This window comes from Harpia harpyja, chromosome 6 (genome assembly GCF_026419915.1).
Source record: "Harpia harpyja isolate bHarHar1 chromosome 6, bHarHar1 primary haplotype, whole genome shotgun sequence".
Lineage (NCBI taxonomy): Eukaryota > Metazoa > Chordata > Aves > Accipitriformes > Accipitridae > Harpia > Harpia harpyja.
Genome location: NC_068945.1, coordinates 5,194,521 through 5,218,241, shown reverse-complemented (window position 1 = coordinate 5,218,241; position 23,721 = coordinate 5,194,521). Strand labels below are relative to the sequence as shown.

Genomic DNA, 23,721 nt, shown 5'->3' with positions numbered 1-23,721 from the left:
ATATTGGATGCAAGAGATGCTCTGATACTTAATGATACTCAGGCTTAATCTCTGGTTCTGTCACTAGCTTCAGAGTTCTCAGCAGTCACCATCATCTAGATAGCCTCTTTCAAAGATTAGGACACCTAATTTCTTTGGGCTGAAGTGGCTGCAAGTATTTTCTGGAAAATCCAGGCTCCTAAAGGGTCATTTGTAATATATTTATCTGTTTGTTTTCTGAATGCCGATCAGATAAGATTCTGATCTCATCAAGAAAGGTCAGTGATATTAAGGGTCCAAATCTTTGATAATTTTCTGTTCATTTTGTTAATATCTATGCCCCATAAGACTTCATTTCACTCCAAACTTTAGACCAAAAAATTAAACAGCTGTAGAAGTTATATTTATGCATCAAAAAGGAGCCTTGTTTCTCCAGCAACTACAAACATGGGGCTTAAACACAAGGTATTGCAAAAAAAGCCTACTACAGTCTGAAGTAGTACAAAGACAATTATTAATTCAACCTTTTGCTTGAACGTTCAATTCTTCGTGGTTCCAAGCAAGAGGTACAAAGAAGTTTCACCTTCTTTCACTACAATACACATTTCCTGTCAGCAAAACTCTTTGATTTTATATGTTTGAATTCAGATCTTCAGAAAAAGTTTATTTAATTTAACATCCACTATGCTACTTAGCTTTATCTTTTCTGACTCACATTAATGATGAAGACTTTCAAGTTGTTAGATTTTGAGCACTGGTGAGCGCACAATGACATGTAATACATACTTCAAAACAAAGTATATATCACAACATTTAGACACCACCTTTACTTTAGCCTCAGTTTGCATTACTTAAATCATATATAATGACATACTGAGAAAGAACACTATTGTAGGAAGAGCACAATTATATCACACTTCATTATTCTAAGATCTCAAAGTTAGGAGATCTACACTAAGCAGTCTTCAGTTATACTAAATGGTGCCCAGAGCTCTGAATCTCTCTCAGGTACATGCTCTAATCACTAGGCTATGGCCCTCCTTTTCCATTCAGTTAATCTTGAATTTTCTTCTGCCCAGGGAGAGAGTTTCAGCAAGACTTAAGAGTGTCTCCCTCCACCTCCCATTTTAACCCTACAACCCATGTGTGACAACATCCCAAGTATTCAGAACATGAAGTTAAAGTATACTTTTGAAACTTAAGTAGCCAGAGACCCGCTTAGGTTTCAAAAGTAGGCTCATATCCTTTCACATATTTTAGACTGAATTAAGGTAAACTCCTACTATAAAAACTGCAAAATTGTACTAAGTTCTACTGGCACAACCTGAAGTGATAAAAATTATGCTTATATGTAATGGCTTAAAATGACTATAGATGAAAAAAAGACAATTTAAGAGCCAACTGAAGGCTAGAGAAAAGCTATACAATGCAGTTCAGGATTATCACCAACGGTTATGTAAAAATAGTCATTCAGCTGCATGCATACACAGATTTGCCACCCCACCAGTGCCTTCCAGTTGAATACACTACTTAAAAAAGAATGCAAAAGCAATGTGGGACACTTTCCTCAAATTCATTCAAACTACACAGCTTTGGGGTTCACAGATAAATTCTACTTAAGCCTCTAGTGTCACTCTGTCCATTCTTCAGGTTTTTTCCTTCCCCTCATCTTTCGGCTTCAACTTCCCTGTCCTTTCAAGTACTATTAACACCTACAGTGCAAACACAATTGGCTATTACTGTACATATTCAGTAGCCACTTTCCACTTATCTCTAATTCCAGATTCCTTCTTCCTTCCTGTTCTTTTTAAGTCTTGAATTTTTTATCAGACTCCCATAACTACACTACTAGAAAAAGCAAGAGGGAGTTCAAAAGTGTGTACAGCATTACTCTACTGTTATTCTTAGTATGTCAGATTAGACCTTTTACTTTAAGAAATACACTGGAAAATAGAAAATCCAAGGGCAACTGTTCACTAATCCTTCAAGATCTCAGCTGTGTAATGCAGAATGATATCCTCCACTCTCCATCATCTTGCATTTGGGTATGTTAAAAATCATGTAGAATTGGAGCAAGGAAAATTGCTGCACCTTTTTCTAGTCTTGACTGATTTAAAAGAACAACAAATTATTTCCTCCTCACTATCTTTTTCAGATTCCTCCCCCTTAAAATGACTATGAATGTTTTTCCTTATTTGAAAATTAGCTTCCTGCTCCACTTGTTTCTCCTTCATGTTTTCCAACTCATAACAGAACTCTTTTTTAGTGATAAACTATTAATCCGAGCCAAGTGTGAAGAAATCAGTTTATGATCTTTTTAACCACTGGAGGGCAGCAAACTCTTACTCTTTAAAAACCACTTACTACCATAAAAATACATTCAGGTTTAGAGAGATGTTACAGCATTCAAGAACTACCATCGTTTAAAGGTAACAGAAATGCAACTGATTGAACTGCTGTTTAACATTCTACCTAATATATCTCACCCTTTCATTGATTAATTCAATCCAGGCACAATCCTGGGGGATAATTTGAAAGTAATCACACAAAAAGTCCGAAGAAGGTAAGTTCAATTCTTACCAGATGGTACAAGTCAGATATCTACTGAATACATTCTAAAAGCTAATAAAACACAAATATTTGATTAATAACCTTAAAACTATTGAACTGGAAGCAAAAGATCTCCAAGTATTTCAAAATAAGAAAATAAATGAACATTCTTAAGTTTTAAAATCAGCATGTTTTAAAGATAATTGAACTCATGGGCCAGATATCTATCTGCATTTATCAAAACTAAGGTGCCAAATGCATCAGTCTGGCATCTTAAGGTACAGTTCTTGCTTCTTATCCACCTCTGTAAGTAACAGACTACAACTAAATTGAGCTCTCCATTAGATTTAGTCAACCTCATTAGCCAACCTGTAATTCAAATAGGCTGAACCAAGAACACAGTATGTATACCCCTAATTAATGCTGCTCCCACTGTTCAGATCCATCTCAAGAAACAGCATGCTGCCTTACGAAGCAACTACTATCAATCCACCAATATGCTGCCAATATTCTGAACAGCTTCCCATAGTTGTTCTGCTTTACAGTGTATCTCATTTGAACCTGTGATAACAGAGGATGAATCAAGAACAAGAGGATGAATTCATGTTCTTCCTCCTCTTCCTTCACTTCCTCTATTAAAACAAACCAGCAAGAATTTTTCTGCCAGAAAATAACAAGCACTACAGATGCCCTTTCCTAAAAGCAAGGGTAGCATTATCCACTACGGGAATGCATTCTAGAGGACAAAAGAAAATCATCACATTTCTTTCTTCAAAATAAAGGAGGTTTACCTGTTTAAATACAGATCAAATACCAACTGGTAATACTGCACTGCGTTTTGGTAAATTCTAACACAATCCTGAAAGGTCCTGAGCACCCTCAGCTTTTGCAGAATTCTGCATAGTCAAGTCCATTGATGGCATTCTGGGTGAACACAAGAAGACAGGAAAGACAGTACAGTTTCAAATGCAATACTACTTTTAACTACCAGTTCGTAGGGGTTATATAGCCCAAAAGGCTACCCAGTAGTATCCCACTTTTCCTACAAGTAATCCAATAGCTTCAGCCAGTCTCTCCATTCCCAAGTCACAAATGTACCTTTTTACACTCCAGCCACCTTTGTGAGCTTCTTCAACTTAACTTTATTCTGACCATCTACGAACAGTCTGATGATTCTTTTCCCGTCCCTCCCTCCCACAGTGTGAAAACTCTGCTTCTTCCTCTAACACTCACAAAACCAAAACAAACATTCATTTACTCCTTCCCTGCCAAAAAATAACCCCCAAAAATCAAGTAAATTTGCTCCTTCCTTTCAATTCCTTCCATTTTTCTTATTTCCCCATGCTTTCAAAAAAGGGGTCTTAAACACATCATTATAAAAAACACCTGAATGTCTCTGAAAGCTTCCCTACAGCAGGTTCAATCTTCCAACACATCTTCAAAGCCTTTCACAATCTGGCTAGTCTGTCTTCTTGCACCATCCATTGACTGCTAGCATATTAGAGGAGACAAATGCTAGTCAGTGCATTAACCTATCAACATCCTTACCTCGCTTTGGCTGTAGCACCTCTCAGAAACCAGTTTGTCAAATTTGATTTGGACAACCTTTTATTCACTTAACTGCAAACAAACTCTCTTCCCCCCATCACAATCCAAGAAAGAAACCCATTCTTAACAATATATTCAGAGCCTTGAGGCAGCACAATACTTGTACCATTTGTTGGTGATCTCCTCTCTTTCCCTTCTATTTTGTCTGCACAGACTTGTAATGGAGTTACAGTTGAAATATGCAACAACAAGGGTGCTTGCAAACTAACACCACCTGAGCCCTCTAACTGCAATAGCAACAGAATCAGTGAATTGTTGATGCCCTGGGTTTTTATTGAAGCCAAGACTCAAAAAGCATACAAGAAAATGTGTAACATAGAGGCTACTGTTGACACAGTGATAAATTTTGTCTTCTAACCATGCATACAGAGACAGATGAGCCAGAATTAAACTCCTCATACTCATTACGTTAAGAATAACTTTCTGCTGGACATGCATCTCTACACAATGGAGCTTCACAGCACATAGTTCACTACCTACCCAACAAAACCACAAAGAACTGTCATTCTTTTGAAAAGGTTTCAGATTCCTAAGCTACTTGGATGCTCTAGTTCATAACTGTAAAAAAAGAATTATGCATCATTGGCAATTAAAACATAATTACACTTCCAATTACATTTCCTGATGTATATCTGCATGCTGTTTTTCCTTTTATATATTCACATGCTTGTTGGTTCACAAAATTCAGTAAACCAGTAATTAACATAAATTATAGAGTCATGCCATGTTTAGAGAGAGTAGGCAAAGTTTTCAGGATTGAGGGCAAAATTTACATGCAGCCATCTTCCCCTTCAATTTGCAAGAATGGAACACTGCCCTCTTTTTTATTGAATTCCACCACCACATGCTTGAAAAGTGTGGCACTAGTCTGCTGGGAAAGTCATACAATCTTGGAATTAGTTCTGTGAACAGGATTGATGTTACCGTCTACATGGAAGGCCAATCCCTGTCCATCCCCCTCCATGATTACAGCTCATACAAATTAAACTATACATTGTCTGCTCATGGTTTACAAAATGTATCCAAACTATCTTTCAGCAAGTTATTAAAAGGCATTACCACTGATCATGGAAAAAAAACTCCACAAAACAAAACATGTCACAAAAAAACCCCCATGTCTCGGGAGACCATTAATTTTTCATGGAAATCAAAGACAATTACAACTGATTGAGGAACTCATCAAATATTAACATGGAAGTTGAGAGGTAATAAAAGGGCAAGAGACTTGTGCATATTCAATACACACTGAATGCTCACATAGCAATATCATATAGCCCTGTCTTCCATCACTAAGTAATGCTAGAGCAAAGGACAGATGTGGTGTTCATCTAGAATTAATAAAGTGAGCAGCATCTAGCTCTCTTGTCATTGCTTAATACTGGAAACTGATCTGTCATTAAAGATTTGTAATGCAATGTAATGCTGATGGGGACAAAAATATCCATGTGTACAAAGCACTTGAAATCTAAAGTAAACATATCTTAAGGTGTTAGTATAAGCTGAATTTAATTTGATGCACTATACAATTACAAAACATATCCTTCAAGGCAACTTCCAGTGAAAGGGAAATATAGCTCATCCTCCTTATGTTTTTTTATATCACTGCAATGATCAAAATCAACACTGAAATTCATAAAAAGGCCAAACATGGAGATTTAATTTAAATACTGTAGAACAACGGAAAACATTAAGTATGAATTCTGTTAGGTAATCAGCTACAACTTTTTTAAAAGAGTACATCTATGGAAATATACCGATGATGGTTTTCACTGTGTCTCAAGGTGACTAATAACATATTACATTTAAACAAAGTTAAGTTATCCCAAACATAAGTATGGGTTTTCAACAACAATTTCATTTCAGACTGCTACCTTGTTTTCTGTAAAAAATGGCTGTAAAATTGCTTAAGGCAGTACTTATAACCAACAAAATTAACTATAAACATACAGGAGACAAGTCTGAAGAATTCACTATAAAAGAAAGACCTGTGGTCTAAAGATCTCTTATTATATTTAGAGGACTACTTAAGAATTGTAGTAAATTATCAACAAATTGGAGTAGTATATTTAATACATTTATATTGGATATTTCATTTAACAAAAACTACTGGGAAAAAATCCAAATGTGCCATATCCCGAATGATTATAGAAAAGTTTACATTATCTAAATGTTTCTACCAAAGCAAGTGTAAGGAGTTACAATAATTTTATATATTTTTCAGGACACTAAGTCTGATGCAATGAAATCCTAAAACTAACGGAAGGTGGGGAGGATATCCCTTTTCTGAGCAAAAGGGAGCTCAAAAAAGCAGCCTAAGTCCTCACTCCTTCTAGCTTGAGGCAAGATTTGTGAAACAGCATTTAAGAAGCGGAATACTTCCAAATTACAGCAATGATTTACCGAAGCCTAGGAAGAGCCCAAGAAAAGACAGATTCTAAGTAACAAATAAGAGTTTGGAATCAGGCAAAATGTAGATACTGTGCTGTATGTTAGTTTTCATAGCTTTAAAGCCAGTAACACACCCCTCTGCTTTTTTGGAATAGACTTGTTTTTGTCTTTAAACATGGTCACAGTTAAAAATGCATAGGTAAAAGGTGATAATCACAGAGTACACCATTTCTCTGGATGCACCCAATTAATATCCGAATACTGTGCACAGGCAGCCCAGCATGCTGCCAAACTAAACGTACCTTTAGGAATCCTGAGAATTAAGGTGTTTTCTGCTAGGCTCAGGGTCAGTTTTAGGCTTGTTGTTGTCAGAAACGAAGTATTGGGAAAGAATCTCTTAAGGTCAAAAACTAGAGAACTTCTGAAAAGAGGCAAACTATGTACACAAACAACAGAATAGAACTTGTGAAGTTAAAGAAATGCACTAGAAGTTGACTGGGAAATTCAGATTCAGACAGAGGTAACTGATCTCGGTTAAATTTGAAGAAAAGAGAGGTGGAAGAAAAGAATCTAAGATAATTTACTTTAAGTGGCACACAGTCATGCAACTTTTTCTAAGTTACAAAAGAGTGCGTTAGAGAGTACATGTGCATTAGCGCAAGTTATTCATGACTGCTTACCCAAGATTCATGGTACAAAACGGTGAGGAGATGTATGCTATAATCATAGTTCTGTCTTCTTAGCGGACACCTGAAAATTCATAAACAAAGGTAATCTTTTTGAAATCAAGCCGCTATAATATACTTTTGAACAAAACGTTAAACTTACCATCAACATTTCTGATTTGTAACGTAGGGAATCTTGGGGAAAATGTGTGTTTGATTCACATGCCTTTGAGTTACACATCATCAAGAGTAACATCATGAAGGCATGAGTATTAAGAACATGGAAGAATGGGCATCTGCAAGTCAGTAGGAAAATGTACAAAATACAAGAATTTACAGATCTTCAGGAAACATTAAAAACTTCTTTGCCCTCTGTGCCAAAGTGGAATCCAACATACTTTAAGTCTGAACTCCCTTAAAACCAGATTTATTTTTTCCCCCTAGATCTGAAGGGAGGGGAATGACTGGTGAAAACAGCTGTGAAATACAGTTCAGAACTGGAAATCTAGCCAACAATTTAAGAAGAAAAGTTTAAGTCAACATAGCTGTAAGTCAAAACAGGATCACCAGTAAAATTATTTGTGATTAAGGCACAGTCCTGCAAAAACAGTGTTATTTCTTAAAACTAGTCATCAAAACCTTCTGCTGAGAATTTGATGACATTAATCTCTTCCTCATGCTGATCAACCATAACCTCCTGTCTCCTCACACTCACCTCCTCCTACAGGCTCCTTCACCCCCCTTTTTGATGCAGAACAAATTGAATCATGCAAGACTACATCTGAGACACTCTAAAAAAACCACTCATCTGAATGACTAGGGACTACGATTATTCTAGCAAATAAACTTTAAAAAGGACTCAAGCTTTTAAAGTGTATTTCTTTCATAGTGAAAGAGCCTCTGTTTAAAAGTAATCTAAATACCAGCCTTGAAAATCCTGTATTAAAGAAAGGGGTACCACTCCAAGCCTGGGCCTTAGAAATTACTAGAAATAAAGTGAAATATCAACAGGCACATTAAGAGTTTCTTCTGGAACACAGCATGAGACCATTCACAGATCTCTAGAGGGTAAGCTCCTTTCAGCTATCCTAATGTTTTAGCCACAAAATAAGTCTTGCTAGGAAAATTAAACTGTTGGTTGTGCAAGTGGTCCCAGAAATTACCCAGATTTCCAAGTCTAGTCAAAAAATATATGCACAATTTTATCCATTTTGTATTTATTTTATGTAGAATAAAACAGTATATCATACCAAAGGACAGGAAATTTAAGGGGGGAAAAAGAATTCTATCAAAACATGCAAACACAAAAGACTGCCAATAATGTTTTTCCTACCACTGAAAGCAGCTGTGAATTAAAGTGTATTGTGAATTTAGGAATACATACGTATTCTCTTAAATGCTTCAGAATTCAACACAGAAAACGCATTTCTCCAATGCAGCCTTCTGAGCATAACTGTAAATAACTACAGTGATTTGTTTATGTCTAGAAAAACAAAACATCAAGAAATGTCTGGATACTGATGTAATTTTTCATGCCTGAAACACTTCAGACCATTGTTAAAACTAACAGAACCTATGGGTTCTGTTGGGAAACATGACAACTACTCTGAAGTAACATTTGAGACTTAAACACAGAGCTTCAATAACTAACCATATTTAACAAATATTAGGTTCAACCTTATGTGATTTGTCCATTACAATTTTAACAGTTAATAACAGGAGTACTGGTATGTTTAGGTCATAATTTGGCCTTAAAAATATAATAATTTACCAAGACAATAATTGATATTACTGAAGACACCAAGCCCTTTCTATACTGTGACCATTCCTACAGGCATTTTTTTTTTTCCCTTCTTGTAACCATACCTGTCTGTTGTAATTGTGAGCATATCTGTATCCTTACAGTAGCGCTCTCCTACAAGTTTAATGAGCTTCTTCTTTGCATGGTCATCCAAATTCAGGTTAGAAAGTTTAACCTTCATGTACAAGAGAAAACACCTTAAATTACTTGGATAAACACAATCTCTGCACCCTGAAAATATTTTGAGATAGTTAGGCACATCTTCTATCAAGAATTAAAAGGAGAGCTATTAAGTATGCATTTGCAGAATTTCTTCTGATTGTATCACATGTCAGAAGTCTTAACACAAGGCAAATATAATCCGAGTATTCAAACAGTAAATTTCTTTTCATCCAAATACCAGAGGGGCTGAGGAGAATACTTCTACTCAAACTTTTTTTCAGAGGGAAAAAGAGCTGTCAGTTTAGTTTGTAGCTAATTTCATATTCACATATACTTCACATGGAAAAATGAATCTTTTTCAGATATATTTCTTTTTTTCAAATACAGATCAGTAAGGTTAATACTAAGATATATCAAAAATATTTATGACAAACATCCAAAAGAGGAGGAAAGACATCAATTCAAGAGACATCAAATCAGAATTCTCAAAATCATTACTGGGAGATTAATAGAAGTATGCAAAGATGCACAGAGATAACAATATAACGGACCAGAACTTTCTGATCTCACATAATTGATCAAACAATAGCATGAATGGCTTGTCTTCTGTTTCAATACCAGAAAACCCACGAATATAAGATATACAACAAATAACTAGTACTTATTTAAAAAAACCTCAAGAAGTTAGTCTGAAGCTAGTTTCTATATGCAATAACAAGTATGAAAAGTAAAGCAAGCTGGTTTTAGCTATCTGTTTACACAATAGCAAATAAGAAGGCTGTGAACCTTAACAGTCTAAAGATACATGGTGATGGAAACATAAGTGTCTATTAAGTGAGAGTTGCTGAGGAATATTAAACACATGAAGACATAATAGTCTTTTACTAATTTGTCCACGGTTTGGTTTTCCTCTATATTCTTTCTACTGTGTCACTGCTGTACTAAAGAATTGTTCAAAAAAATCAAGAAACCTGCATCAGAAAAACTAACAAAAGTTGAAGGACTACAAGAAATTAGAAGCTCCAATAAATACCAGGAAAAAAGCACTACCTGAAAAGAAAAAACCCTGCTACTAAGAATAGAAAACTGATGTACTAAACCTAAATATGACAACGGATGAGACAACAGGGTTTCAATACTGAATCTTCTAATCTTGAAAAAACACCTAACATTCATTACTCCATAGATTACATGAAAAATGACTCCTTTTTAAGGAATTACATGCTCATTTACTATGCATACCTGAAATACCGGTAAGCAGGAGCTCACCTAGCTTTGCTCCGCAGCTCACATTTTGTTAAGTTTAATTCTGACCTGTTAGGTGTATCCAGCCTTTAACGCAACAGTCAAGCTGCAAGAAAAGAGCTGAATTCTTAGTGCGGCCTAAAACAACCATGAACAATCACTTTTGAAGGCACCGTACTTCCAAGTTCCCTTACACATAGCATCCCCTTGTAAGGGTCTGGCCGCTTGCGCTCAAGGCTACCTTATATACAGTGCCCTTCCCTACAGTGCAGCGATGTAGCCTTGAATCAGTGGTGACAAAAAAAAGGAGCTATGAGAAGGTGGACCTGCCCCATCTTTACTGAGAAGCTGCATCTAAGCATAGGCAGCAGCCTCAGTCTCTGCCAGAGCCACAGCGCAGGTATGTCTGGGCCCAGCCGTGGCCCACACTGACTGACCCGATGCACATCCTTCACTTCCCGGCTTGACCTCACCTACTGCGTCACTGTGGATGGCCTTGACAGTCACCAGACTGTTGACTGATCCTAGTTACTGTCACCAGACCTAATCCTGGTCCACTGACTTGTCCTCCCCCTTCGACTTCAAACTTGCCTTATCATTATGAACTTGTCGGGTGGTTACTGGTCTATTGGATGGACGAGCTTACTCTTACCAGACCTGTCCTGCTCACCTTGCTCAGGTAGTAGCTGCGCCCTTTTCGGGGAGGTCACTGCCCCTGCCTGCCTTTCTGCCCCTGGATCACCTTCCCTTACAGAACAGACTACCCTCACCGCTAGCTGGCAATGCTCACCCAAACTGATGAGAAACACCTTTTTCTAAAACACATTATCTTAACAGTGGCTTTCCCTAACACTCACAGAAAGAAAGAATGTTCCAAATTCTAAAGGGTTTCAGACAGAACTTTCTGGCAAGCATACAACTGCTAGTGCATATAAGCCCTTTATGACCATGATTATTTAAACTTAATGGGACAGTCCAGCCCAGATGTCCAGCATTAGCAACAATGCAAAACAATTTCACTGAGTAGTACTTTTTGCACTGTCTTAAAAGGATGGCATTATCATAGTTGTATCATGCTGCCTTCATACAGTGTGATCATCTGAAATTTCCTGTTAAGAGAGTTATGATTTTATTCCACATGACTTGCTTTTCCTACAAAAACTAAAAAGCTATCTGGTCTGTTGCCTGTATTACATGATCACAAAAAATATGTTGTTCTTACTAATCCAAAGTCACTTCAAAGTGAAAAATATTTATAAGGCTACTTGCTTCAAAATGGGATAGCAACTAGACAGCTTATAATTGTTAGCTGCAATGCTATAGACTATTTTATGTTTAATTTTAGATGAATTAGAGCTCCACAAAGAACAGCAGTTGATTTAAAAAAAGTCTCATTTTACATCCTGTAGTACTATGTTGTCTGGCACAATGTAGACAATTCCACTTGAGCATAGACTAGGATAAATTTAATGGCAAGAAATACTGGCATTAGGCTACAAGAGATGAAAAATTAGCATCTCCAGTATGATACCTGGTAGAAAAAAGGCATAATTTTTTTAATTAAGATTAAAAAGGTTTAACTTTTAAACTATTTAAAAAAGGAAATCTTATCATGAAGATCCACCAGAGAGTTTATCATAGTCTGTAACACAGAGCACAGTAAATGCTCTCTTACTGATAGAAACTCAACCACTATCAGACTCAGTGCCATCTGCTTTCACCTTTAAATCCTGCTCTTCCCCCTCCTTAGGCAGATTTTGTTGTCAGAGGATTAATCAGACAAAGAATGTATTAATGAAGTCTGGGATCAGAACACCAGTAACTGAAAAAGCATATGAATAGTTGTTCCATTTTTGTCTCCCACTCCAACCCCTCCTTTTTTTAATATACATGTATAATAGACATCCACATAATGCCTTACAAGTACTAAGGCCAGTTAACATTAATGGACAGATTTAGACAGGATAATACAGACATGCTTACTTGTGTATCATTTTGAATTACGCTCTCCACTGCAGCATAGGCAGCCCCTAGTCCAACATCTTGTCTCTCAACAGCCACATTTAACAGAAGACATTTCTACCTAACATAGTAAAGTTTTACATGATTTAGAAAGCCAGAAATTCACATACACTCACCACCTGGTGTTTTTAATGGGAGAGTCAAGGCTGAGCAGCTAGGCTCTTCCCCCTACCTGTGACACCATGCCCACCACTGACCGGCAAATGTCAGTATTACTCCATCTGAGAACTGAATATGGGAACAAAGGGGGGTCCAATGTGTGCCGCCTCTGCACCCATTCACAATCCAGCATGAAGTCAGGGGCTTCTATTCTCACAGGAACACTCCATTTCCTTTTACTTCTAATGCATACAAATTTGTGAAAAATTGCTCTTGAACATGGATCTGAATTAGGAGACAAAAGGCTAAACTCTAGTAAGCAATGACTACAAGGGCAGGGTGAAGTTACTGCTAACAGCGGTGCGAAATGCATATTTAAGTCAATCACAAACCAAATTAAATTTCAGCCCAAACAGCCAAAACCAAAAGGTTTTACAACACAAAGGGAAAGTGGAAACTCCTACAGACAAAATGAACTACTACCGTCCAAAGTTGCCATGATTAGATGTTGTATAGGTTCTATGCGCATGTGGTGTCATGCAATATTTTAACTTCTGTAATGAAGAGTAAGAGCACAACTATCACTGACCCCACTGCTGCTGCTGCTCTTCAGATAGGCTCAAATGTCATCTCAAAACGCATGTTCAAAAGCCACAGCAAATCCTAACTTTACTACCATGAGGACATGCAAGCACTAGAACAGGTTGTCCAGAGAGGTTGTACAATCTCCAGCCCTGAGAGTTTTCAAGACCCAACTGGATAAAGTCCTAAGTAACCTGATCTGATCTCATACCTACCTTACTTTGAGCAGAAGGTCAGATTGGAAAACTGCTGAGCTCCCTTCCAGCCTCAGGTACCCCATGATCCTATGATCAGAAGGCTGCTGCTCCTACTGCACACACTGATGCCCAGAGGCCTGCCAACTCAATACTTATGAATAGTGCTGCATTCATATGACCTATCTTTCAATACTTGAGCACTTCCAGGGTCTATAAAGTTGCAACGAGAGCCCAAGCAAGACATTGAGCAAGACATTTTCTATAAATAGATTCTTCAGAAGGTACACTATTTTGTTTATCTTAGAGCTTAGACTTCATTTATAAATACATATCCATAACCTTACAACCTCAGTTCTAACATGCTGCAATATACTTAAGGAAATCCACTGCTTTTTATTCAGACATTCAGTAAATCATTTCCCTCATTTCCTTACAATATATCATACTTGTACATGTTCTGAAAAGAAAGCCAAGCATTTGGGTTTTTGAAACAAAGGCTGTTTACCAAAAATACTTACTCTTAAAGTCACCACTCTTGCTTTGGGATTACGAATAGATGTCCCTGCAGAAACATAATCTACTGTTTCAATTTCAATAGGAAAATGCTGTTCACATTTCTCATCACTGTCCAAAGCACTTGGCCATTCAGTGCAGAAATCTGTATAATAAAGAGAAAACACTCCATGTAATATCTGTTGTTTTGTTGTTTTTTTTTTTTTTAAATTTATTGCAATGTATCTTTTTAAAAGTACTATTTATAGAAACCATACTCATTTAGATAACAGCAGGGTCTCTGCTAGACTTGATCCAGTATTTCAATGTCTCTCTTTGTATTGGGTTCCCCGAAACAGGATACAGTACTCCAGATGCAGTCTCACAATTGTCAAAGAGAATCATAGAATGGTTTGGGTCAGAAGGGACCTTTAAAGATCACCTAGTCCCAACCACCCTGCCATAGGCAGGGACATCTTTCACTAGATCAGACTGCTCAAAGCCCCATCCAACCCAACCTTGAGTACATCCAGTGATGGGGCATCCACAGCTTCTCTGGGCAAGCTCTTCAGTCTCACCACCCTCATTGTAAAAAATGTCTTCCTTATATACGATCTAAATATCTACCTTCTTCCAGTTTAAAACTATTGCCCCTTGTCCTGTCACTACAGGCCTTGGTAAAAAGTCTCTCCCCATCTTTCTTATAAGCCCCTTTTATATATTGAAAGGCGACAATAAGGTCCCTCCAGAGCCTTCTCTTCTCCAGGCTGAACACCCCCCAACTTTCTGAGCCTTTCTTCACAGGAGAGACATTCCAGCCCTCCGGTCATTTGTGTGGCCCTCCTCTAACCAGTCTACGTCTTTCTTGTACTGGGGACACCAGAACCAAATGCAACACTCAAGAGAGGGAAAAGAATTAATTTCCTGAGTGTGGTGGCTAGAACCCAGTATGTTGTTAGCCTTCCTTGCCACACTGGCACACTGCTGATTCATATTCAACTTTCAAATGCCCACCAGGCTCCACGTGGCCTTTTCTGCAAAGTTTCTTTCCAGCTGTTTGCTGCCACCATCACCCCCCCCGCCTCCACTTGTACCACTGCATGCGTTACTCCAACCTAGACGCAGGCTTTGCAGTTGCCTTCAACTTCATGAGGGTCTTTGCAGAGGATTTTTTTCCTGCCTGTTAACATTCTTCTGAATGGCAGCTTTGTTCTGCAGTGTATCACTTGTTTCCCCCCCAATTCGTTATTATCTGAAGACCTGCTGAGGTTGTGCTCTCTACTGCCATTCAGTTTGTTATAAAGCATGTTTCTGCATGCTTGGAAATGGCTTCCAGGAAGGTTTGCTTCATAGTCTTCCAGGCAATGTGGTGAGGCTGACTGACCTGCAGTTGCCTGCATCTTCCTTCTTGCCCTTCTTGAAGATGGTCAGGCAAAAACCTCCTGTTCCTCCTGAGTAGTCTTTACCTGCTTCCACTTTGTGTACTTCCTTTTTGCATCTCGGGTCACCCAGGAGTTCCCTGCACACCCATGCTGTCCTTCTGCTGTACTTGCTCAACTTTCTGCACACTGGAATGGACCATTCTTGCTTTTTTAAGGAGGTCGAACTTTAACATCCACCAGCTCTCATGGGCCACTTTGTTCCCCAGGAGATTCCCCCGTGAGATCTGCCAAGCAATACAGATTCCAGAATAAACCAAAATCACTCTCCTGAGTCCAGACTGTAGTTCCACTGTCTGTCTTGCTCACTTCTCTCAGGATTTTAAACACCACAGTTTCATGACCACTGTTACCAAGGATGCCCCTAACCTTCACATGCTTGACCAGTTCTTCCTTGTTTCTGAACAACAAATCCAATAGAGCATGTCTCCTAGTCAACTCATCAATCGTCTTCAAGAAATTGCCTTCAATACACTACTTGCCTTCCTCGCTTCTCTCAAGATCTTGAACTCCATGATCTTTTTGCAACCAAGGCTGCCAGCAACCTTGACATCTCCCTCCAACCAGTTCTTCCATACTTGCGAGAAGCACGTGCAACAGCACCTTCCCATAGACAGTTTGTCCAGCACCTGCATCAAAAATTGGCAACACACTCCAGAATCTCCTAGATTGCTTCCATCCCATCCTGTTAACCCTCCAGCAGATGTTGAGATGGCTGCAGTTCCCCATGAAAATCAAAGCTTGCAGTTGTGAGACTTTTTTTTTTTTCACTGTTCATCCACTTCCTCTTCTCAACCAGGCAGTCTGTGGCAGATGCCCACCAAGACATCCTTTTCAGCTTCTCCTCTGATCCCAACTCTCAAATTCTTAACCAGTTTGCTATGCAACTCACTGCAGAGCTCTGCATCTGAGATGTTCTTTTCAGCTTCTCCTCCACATCATCCCTGCCTGTATCTCAGTCATACAAGCTTTCGCTCTGCTTTTCTGTGACTCCTCAGACTTCTAATTCCTCCTGTGTCCTATGCTGCATGCATTTGTACACAGGCAACTCAAGACAGGCCTCTTATCTCTTACCATACAGGCTGAGCGGAGACCTTATCACTCTCTACAGCTACCTGAAAGGAGGTTGTAATGAAGTGGCTGTTGATCTCTGTTCCCAAGTAACAAGTGACAGGATGAAAGGAAACGGCCTCAAGTTGCACCAGGGGAGATTTAGATTGGATATTAGGAAAAATTTCTTCACCAAAAGGGTTGTCAAGCATTGGAACAGGCTGCCCAGGGAAGTGGTTGAGTCACCATCCCTGGAGGTATTTAAGAGATGTGTACACATGGTGCTTAGGGACATAGTTTAGTGGTGGACTTGGCAGTGTTAGGTTAACAGGTGGACTTGGTCTTAAGGGTCTTTTCCAACCTAAATGATTCTATGATTCTATCTCCTCCCTGACCCCTTGTGCCTTCACTTTTCTTTAGGCTAACCTCCTCGTTAGGTCCTCCTTATTGCCTTGCTGGCTGGCAGAGATGCTCTTGGTCTTCATTAGATGCTGTATCTCCCCAGCAGACCTTGCTCTCACAGAGGGTTTCATTTATTAATAGCATTTTTTTTTTTAATGCATGCCAGAACAACTACTGATTAAACCCTAGTTTAATCACAGATAATCTTCTGAGAACTGAGTCACATTCATCACTCATCTTCCTTAAGACACTGAACTATAAATTCTCCAGTACAAGCAGGGCCTAATGGAAAGGTAAAATATAAGTCTTACTGGTGTGCTGAAAACCTCCTAAGACGTATCTGCCTACCACCTGTATGACTCAATGCCGCAACAAGAAAGTATACAACACTAGCCAACGCCTGACAAATAACCAGCTTCAGAGGTGGACCATGTCTCACCTTCTACTTCATCACAGTCACATTTTACATTGTCTTAAAACTCCCAAGAGAAATGGTTTTTAAAAAACAAGAAAAAAAAAACCCGACAAAGCCAAAAAACCCCCTCACCTTTAAGAGCTGCACAGTGTTTCTTAATTGCAGGAGGAGTAAGATGCAAAAAATTGGGAATCTGAAACAGACATATTAAGAGTTACCAAGATAGCTTTTTGTCTGTTCATAAATAAAGGGGCATTACTGAAATCTGATTACACTTTTAACATTTAAGGTAGTACAATACACTGCTTAAAAATATTGAGATAAGACGACTCTTCTCAAATCTGATTTAGCAGAAGAGTTAACCCCACCCCGTTACAAAAGTCACAGGCATGATATTCCTAAAAAAGTCTCCTATTTTGTTCATTTGTTACTTACATTTGTATTTGTTACCATTTAATTTAGAAATTAAATAGACCATTATCCTATTTAATAAAACAGTACTCAATACAAATATTTTAATCAAAGCAGGGCAGTGTTAGTGAATAATAATTTTTAAAGTTACCACACATCAATGGCACATGTCTCACCTTTATAAGTTCTAAGTTGCCTTCTTTTGGCGGAGGAACTCCTCTCTTCACTGGGTAACCCATTCGAATTGGGAGAGGCACAGAGGCAGGTTTAAATGCAGCTGCTGTTGGATAAACACTGCTCCAGTCCTGATCAACAGCCATCTTCTCAGTTCTGGGAGGTGCATGCTAATAAATAGAAAATTATAAAAATTTGATGGGAGATATAACTGTTTTGTGAGACAAAGCAGGAGCAACACACACAAGAAGTTATTTCAGCAATAAATAGTGCTCATTTGTAACGGAATTTTTAAAAGATAGCCTCTTAAAGCTTAGATAGCAGGCCTTTCCCAGTCTTCAATTGCATTTTATTTCAGAAATGCTTAGAAAGAACTTATCTTCTTGCGTTGTGATACATCGGGGGGGGGGGGGGGGGGGGGGGGGGGGATCAAACCACTATTTAATTGCAAACTCTATTTCCTAAAGTGCCTAAGCATTTGGTGGGGGGCAAGAAAATGGGTTTTGAAATTCTGGAATTCTGAAAGTCTGAACAAGTTCATATTAAGAGAAGTAGGTATTAATAACTCTGAAATTACTTGCTATAGTAATTCCAGTATAGGAACGATGAATTACTGTATTGCAGAAATAGCTTACATCTTCCAATAGCTGAACAAGGTTCCAGTCAAATGCTCTTTAAAAAAAAAAAAAAAAAAAATCAAGTCACTGTTTCTTTCCCCCAAACCTTAATTTTTAATTTAGAAGGGTAAAAGACAAATGTGTATATGCAGTGAGCTGGTCTGACTGCTTTGGTGTATGTATCATTACATCTGCTCTTGGAAGTTCAACACAAATTTAATACATGCCAGGTGCACTTTTACGATTTACCTTTAAAAATCATAACATATAATATACTACTTTTGAAATTTGTGTACAATAACTAAGAAAATTCTCAGTGATCGGATGTTCAGATATAATTCTGCTGTGCAAGAACAACTTCACTTATGCACAATATCAGACTTTTTAATTATGCCAGAAAGCAACCACTATGAATCCTGTAAACTCATACTGAAAATAACATTAAAATGTCTGGTTTTATTTTAAATGCAACTTTAAATTACTTTTAAGACCTGCAGCACATGGTGTCAATACAAGTTAACTGTTAGCTTGTTATTGTTAATGTTTTTGCCTTTATGAGAACACAGACGGAAAACAGCTGGGAGATTAAAGAAGCTAGGTGCTGCTTCTGGAATAGTCACAGTGTATTGTTTCACCAGGTTTCGACTGCAGAAGGGGTTCCTGTACAAACTGTTATGACATATAGCTTAGAAAACTTTTTCAAACACCTCTGAGTTAACTGAAAATAGTTTCAGTACTTACTGGTCTTATGAACTGTGGTGTCCTGCCTCTTCTCCTTGTTGAAGCTGAAAGAAAAAGAAACTTTTTCAATAAAAACTATATGGTTTTGTGGGGAAAAAAATGCAGCATAATCCTGTATGCTTTTTTTTCTTTTACAAAGACAATATACACTAATACTTCCCAGCCTTTACATAGAAGAAGGGGAAGATCAGATACCCATATTGCAGATTGCTCACTTATTATCTGAAACTTAAGATTAAAAAAAGCTTGGAAGCCATTTTGTCTGGGTCTATCCTAGAAACACACTAACAATAATCTAGCGATTACAAGCCTAAATGCATTTTGCTAGTATCATTTATTCCAGCTTGACACAGGAGGAGAGAAAAATAAGATAAGTAAAAGTACACTTTTGCCTTTTTAACTGTACTTCCTTTTCGCTTTCCCACACAGCTGTTAAGTCCCAAATCACTCTCCACCAGCAGTACAAGACAGCCAAACCTAACAGTTCACTATTACCAAAAGTAGGATCCCATGGCTCCATCCCTTCCTTCTGACGGCACATCTTCACATCCTCTCCTGTGCCACTCTCAAGCTCATCTAACCTCTGTATAAACAGTTAGCACATCAAACTGTTTTTCTTCTTGAGCTGGGGATGGGGAACAAACCAATGGGTTTGTTTCCTGTCATTTTACCATGTTGATCTGCCTTATTGAGCAGTCCCAGAGAAGATGCAACAGAAAGAGTTTACTCCCTTTTAGCAGGCCTGAGCCACCATATGGCTGAACTTTTTAACCAACTGACTTCAGTTGGAGCTGTGGTGAGGGACTCCTAAGGATAAATGAAGATACCAAATACCACTAGATTTTCAATTTAAATGAAAATCTTAACTTTCTTGTCTTCATTTCCTCCCCCTCCTCAAACTCTAATTTAATGACTTTCAACCCCCCCACTCCAAAAAACAACACCAAAACAATGTGGCCTTTATAACAGTCAGACAAATGAAGGTGAATCTGACAATATGTATTTTTCAAGTGTCCTGTCTGAGCTTGGGGTTGGTTTGTTTGTTTTGTAGTTGCTGCCACATTATGATACAGTACATATTTAGCTAAAAACATTGAATGGGATTCAGAAGTGGATGTTTGGGTTCTTTTTGCCTCAGTAATTTGTCTCACAACCTTACCCCACATAAGCCTTGCGAAAACTTGTAAATTTCACAGTGCTTTCATCTTCCTTATTTAAGTATTTTATGGATCCAATTCTGTTCTTTGTCTTCTTGCTATATAAAAACTTAAATTAAAGAATACATACGGGGCTCTGCAACAGCTAATACACAGCATTCTTTTACCCCTCGAGCTGCCATTTTTTTGGTGCTTTCAGAAACAGGCTTCATTCATAGCAATCTTTATTATTTCTGTTACAAACATCTACAGTTTCAGGTCAGGACACCTTTTACTCCTGCCCACGGGCCCTCACATCAGACATCACTTAAAGGCTCTTTCAGCAACCTAGCCTGCTCCTGAATCTGCAGGTGACAAGTGCCCACCCAGCCTTTGGAAAAATATTGGTACAACCCTGACCAACAGTTTCCATTAGCACCCAGAACAACCTGAACAGCTCAGCCTGAGGCCAGGCACGACATCCAATGCTTAACACAAGTACACATCCCTTAACAAACGATGAAATTCTCACTTGGAATACCTAAAACCAGGCAATGCACTGCAGGTCCGCTGTACCACTGTAATCCTGAGCTGAAAATGTCAATCAAACACCAATTTGCCCATTTCTTTCTTCAGACTACTCGCAGCATTTACGCTGCCTAAATCTGTAACCTTTACCATAGAGATTTATTACTTTTTTTAAAACAAAAGCTCTCGGGCAAATATTTGCAAACAAAACGTCTTTTTTCAGAGCCGCCTGCAGCCGGGAAGGAAGGAGGGCCACGGCCCTGAGCTTCCCGCCCGCTCTCAGCCCCCCCCCCAGCCCGGCGCAGCCCGAGCCCCCCGGCCACCACGGCAGAGCGGGCCGGGCCGCTCTCACCTTCCCTCTGCCGGCCTTCCCCGCTGTTCACCGCAAGCACGGAGGAATAAGCCGCACCCCCGAAGCGAGGCGCGACCACGACCCTCCCGCAGCACCGGGAGAACGCGGCCCAGTAACTCGCCCCGCCGACGGGCGCCATTTTCGGGACCTGCCGCGCGTAGCGCCCCGCCCCAAGCGACCTCCCGGCAGGACGGAAGCCGGCTCGGGCCAAGGCAGCTGGAAAGGCGAAGCGTAGCCGTTCCCCGCCCTCGAGGAGGAGGAGGAGGGGAGCGGGAAAGGCCGCGGCCGCTGACGGGAGGTGCGGAGCTGACCGAGGCGCCTGGGGGAAGGGGAAGGAACCCCCGGCCCTGCTCTTATTGCTCATGGGAGGGAGGCGGAGGGCGAGGGAGGAGTGGAGAGTGGTGTAGGGTCGTGCTCAAGAAATTGCCTCGCACCTGTGTCGCGCGTCCGCCATCTTAGTGTCTGTAACTCCTGCGCTGGCTGTGGGAGCGCAGCCGACCTGCGGGACTGGCCCGGGCCGCGGTCGTGGGATGGGGATTTCTGCGGGTGGCTCTTTCCCGAAGTCAGTTTTTTACTCTCACAATTAAAAATACAACTTCTCAGTCCCTGCGTGCTCTTTGTAGACGGGGATAGGCTCTTTCAGCAACCCCTGTAAGCGAAGCTCTGTGGATTTCTTCAGCAAAAAGCAAATGGGTTCGGCCCTGTCATACGGAAACAAAATGATTGTGCTGTCGTGTGTAAATCTGGGCTAGATACCGCTGCTTTTCTTAAATTTGGTTTTTTTCCTGCTTCTTGGAACCTGTTAGGTACAGGTGTTAGGGTGTTTTATTGTAGCAAGGTACTTGTATCCCTGGCCACACTTAAAGTGTTCCTGGCTTTAATCTTTTTTTCAAATTGCAACATAACTGTAATGTATTTTACCCTATCATTATTAATACAGCATCTCACAATGACTTCATCCACTTTAACACAATTGTTGGTCAGAATGCATTCTTAAAAATGATACATAGTGCTTAATTACTAGTGCTAAATACAATGTAAACCTTCCAATTTCGGATTTCCACAAGATTTTTGTTAATTTTACAAACTTTGAATTATGGAATGTCCATCTCATTGTTAACAGCGCATGGAAAAAGGAAAAAACAAGATGTGATGAAACCCTTAATAGCAGTGTCTGATAATTACTCCAAACTAAGATTATTTAATTGAATTCTTTAAATCTTTAAATTCTCAAGAAGTTAATTGTGAAGCTAAAATGTCCAGATATCAAAGAGAGCTAGGCATCCAAGTGAGGATTTCGGCTTGAGTGCCTGAAGAGCTTGAATCTATCCTGAAATACAAAATTGAATGTTACTACTAGTAAGGTGCTGAGACACACCTCTGGAGACAGAAATGTTATTGTATCTTCATTTTCAGAATATTTGTCAGGTACGGCCTCTTGCCTTCACAGTGAGGTGTCAATGTCAAGGTCGAGAGAAACACTCTGTGTTCATGCACAGCTACGCTCCTATCTATATCCTCATGACAGAAACCTTGCAAGTCAGTTTATGCACATGAAGACAAAACGGAGAGTGGTGTTAATATGTGAAGTTTGATAAGTCGTTGGTTTACATTAGCACTTAGTATAGTTAGCGAATTTTACAAATACTAAACGATGACTTAGGCAGCCTTACTGACCTTTTGAAATCCTTTTGTATATTCTCACTAGAACATTCTTACTTCGAAGACGCTCTGAATCTTATCTTATTTTCCACATTAGGGTGACATAAGAAGAGGTCTGTTGTTGTTGAAAGCATGTAGTGCAGGTAACAGAACAAGATCCAAGCTCAGGTGTTATGTGTTAGCTAGGAGTTCCTGTTTCATGACTTCAGCATGGATCACTTGCACATGTTGGTTTGCAGTATCAAAAGTTATTAATTTATTTTAAAATCCTCTTCAAATTTTTCATGATTTTCCTAAAAAGAATCCAGTTAGTCACAATTATTTTTTAAACATCCGCTTTCAGTAGAAAGGTCCATGCTCAACACGCTGCTGCTCGTGTTAGATTTTACTCAAGAAAGTGAACATCCAGCTGTCTACTTCAGAAGGGGTTTTTTTAAAGAAACATTTATGGGATGTTCTAGTTGCTAGAACAAGCAGCTCTCAAGAATCCGAACCTCCTTCAGAATACTTACTGTCAAGGCAGCCTCTTTTCTAGAGCTACTTTTAAACAGATCAAATTGTGTCTTATCACAGATCTCTTTGTTTAGATTTCTTTGACTCAGGCAAGATAAACACAGTCCCCGATTTCCAAAAGGTGGCCAAAACTGGACTTAAGTGCCTCAGATCCAGGGTGTCTTTGGTGAACTCATCATATTCAGCTAAGTGATCACCATGTGTTATCACTTGTTTGTATTAGTGGTACTGTGAAAACTGCTGATGCTACAGCAATAGAGAATTATATGAATAGGCTGGGAAATCATAGAATCATAGAATCATAGAATCATTTCGGTTGGAAAAGACCTTCAAGATCATCGAGTCCCACCATTAACCATGCCCCCTAAACCATGCCCTGGAGTACCCTGTCCACTCACTTTTTGAATACCTCCAGGGATGGTGAATCAACCACTTCCCTGGGCAGCCCATTCCAATGTTTGACAGCCCTCTCAGTAAAAAAATTTTTCCTA

At 39.2% G+C, this 23,721-nt stretch overlaps 1 protein-coding gene across 1 annotated transcript in view; it reads right to left on the bottom strand.

The window, feature by feature from the left end:
* The window catches only part of MRPS35 (mitochondrial ribosomal protein S35), a 29,940-nt gene extending 8,746 nt beyond the window's left edge, over positions 1 to 21,194 (bottom strand). Inside the window, exons 1-7 of the mRNA XM_052789694.1 lie at positions 21,056 to 21,194; positions 19,040 to 19,083; positions 17,684 to 17,851; positions 17,229 to 17,289; positions 13,817 to 13,956; positions 9,057 to 9,166; positions 7,206 to 7,275 (exon numbers count right to left, since the gene is read on the bottom strand). Coding sequence (XP_052645654.1) covers positions 7,206 to 7,275; positions 9,057 to 9,166; positions 13,817 to 13,956; positions 17,229 to 17,289; positions 17,684 to 17,851; positions 19,040 to 19,083; positions 21,056 to 21,194 — 732 coding nt within the window. The remainder of the gene's footprint in view (positions 1 to 7,205; positions 7,276 to 9,056; positions 9,167 to 13,816; positions 13,957 to 17,228; positions 17,290 to 17,683; positions 17,852 to 19,039; positions 19,084 to 21,055) is intronic.
* Positions 21,195 to 23,721: the final 2,527 nt, after the last annotated feature.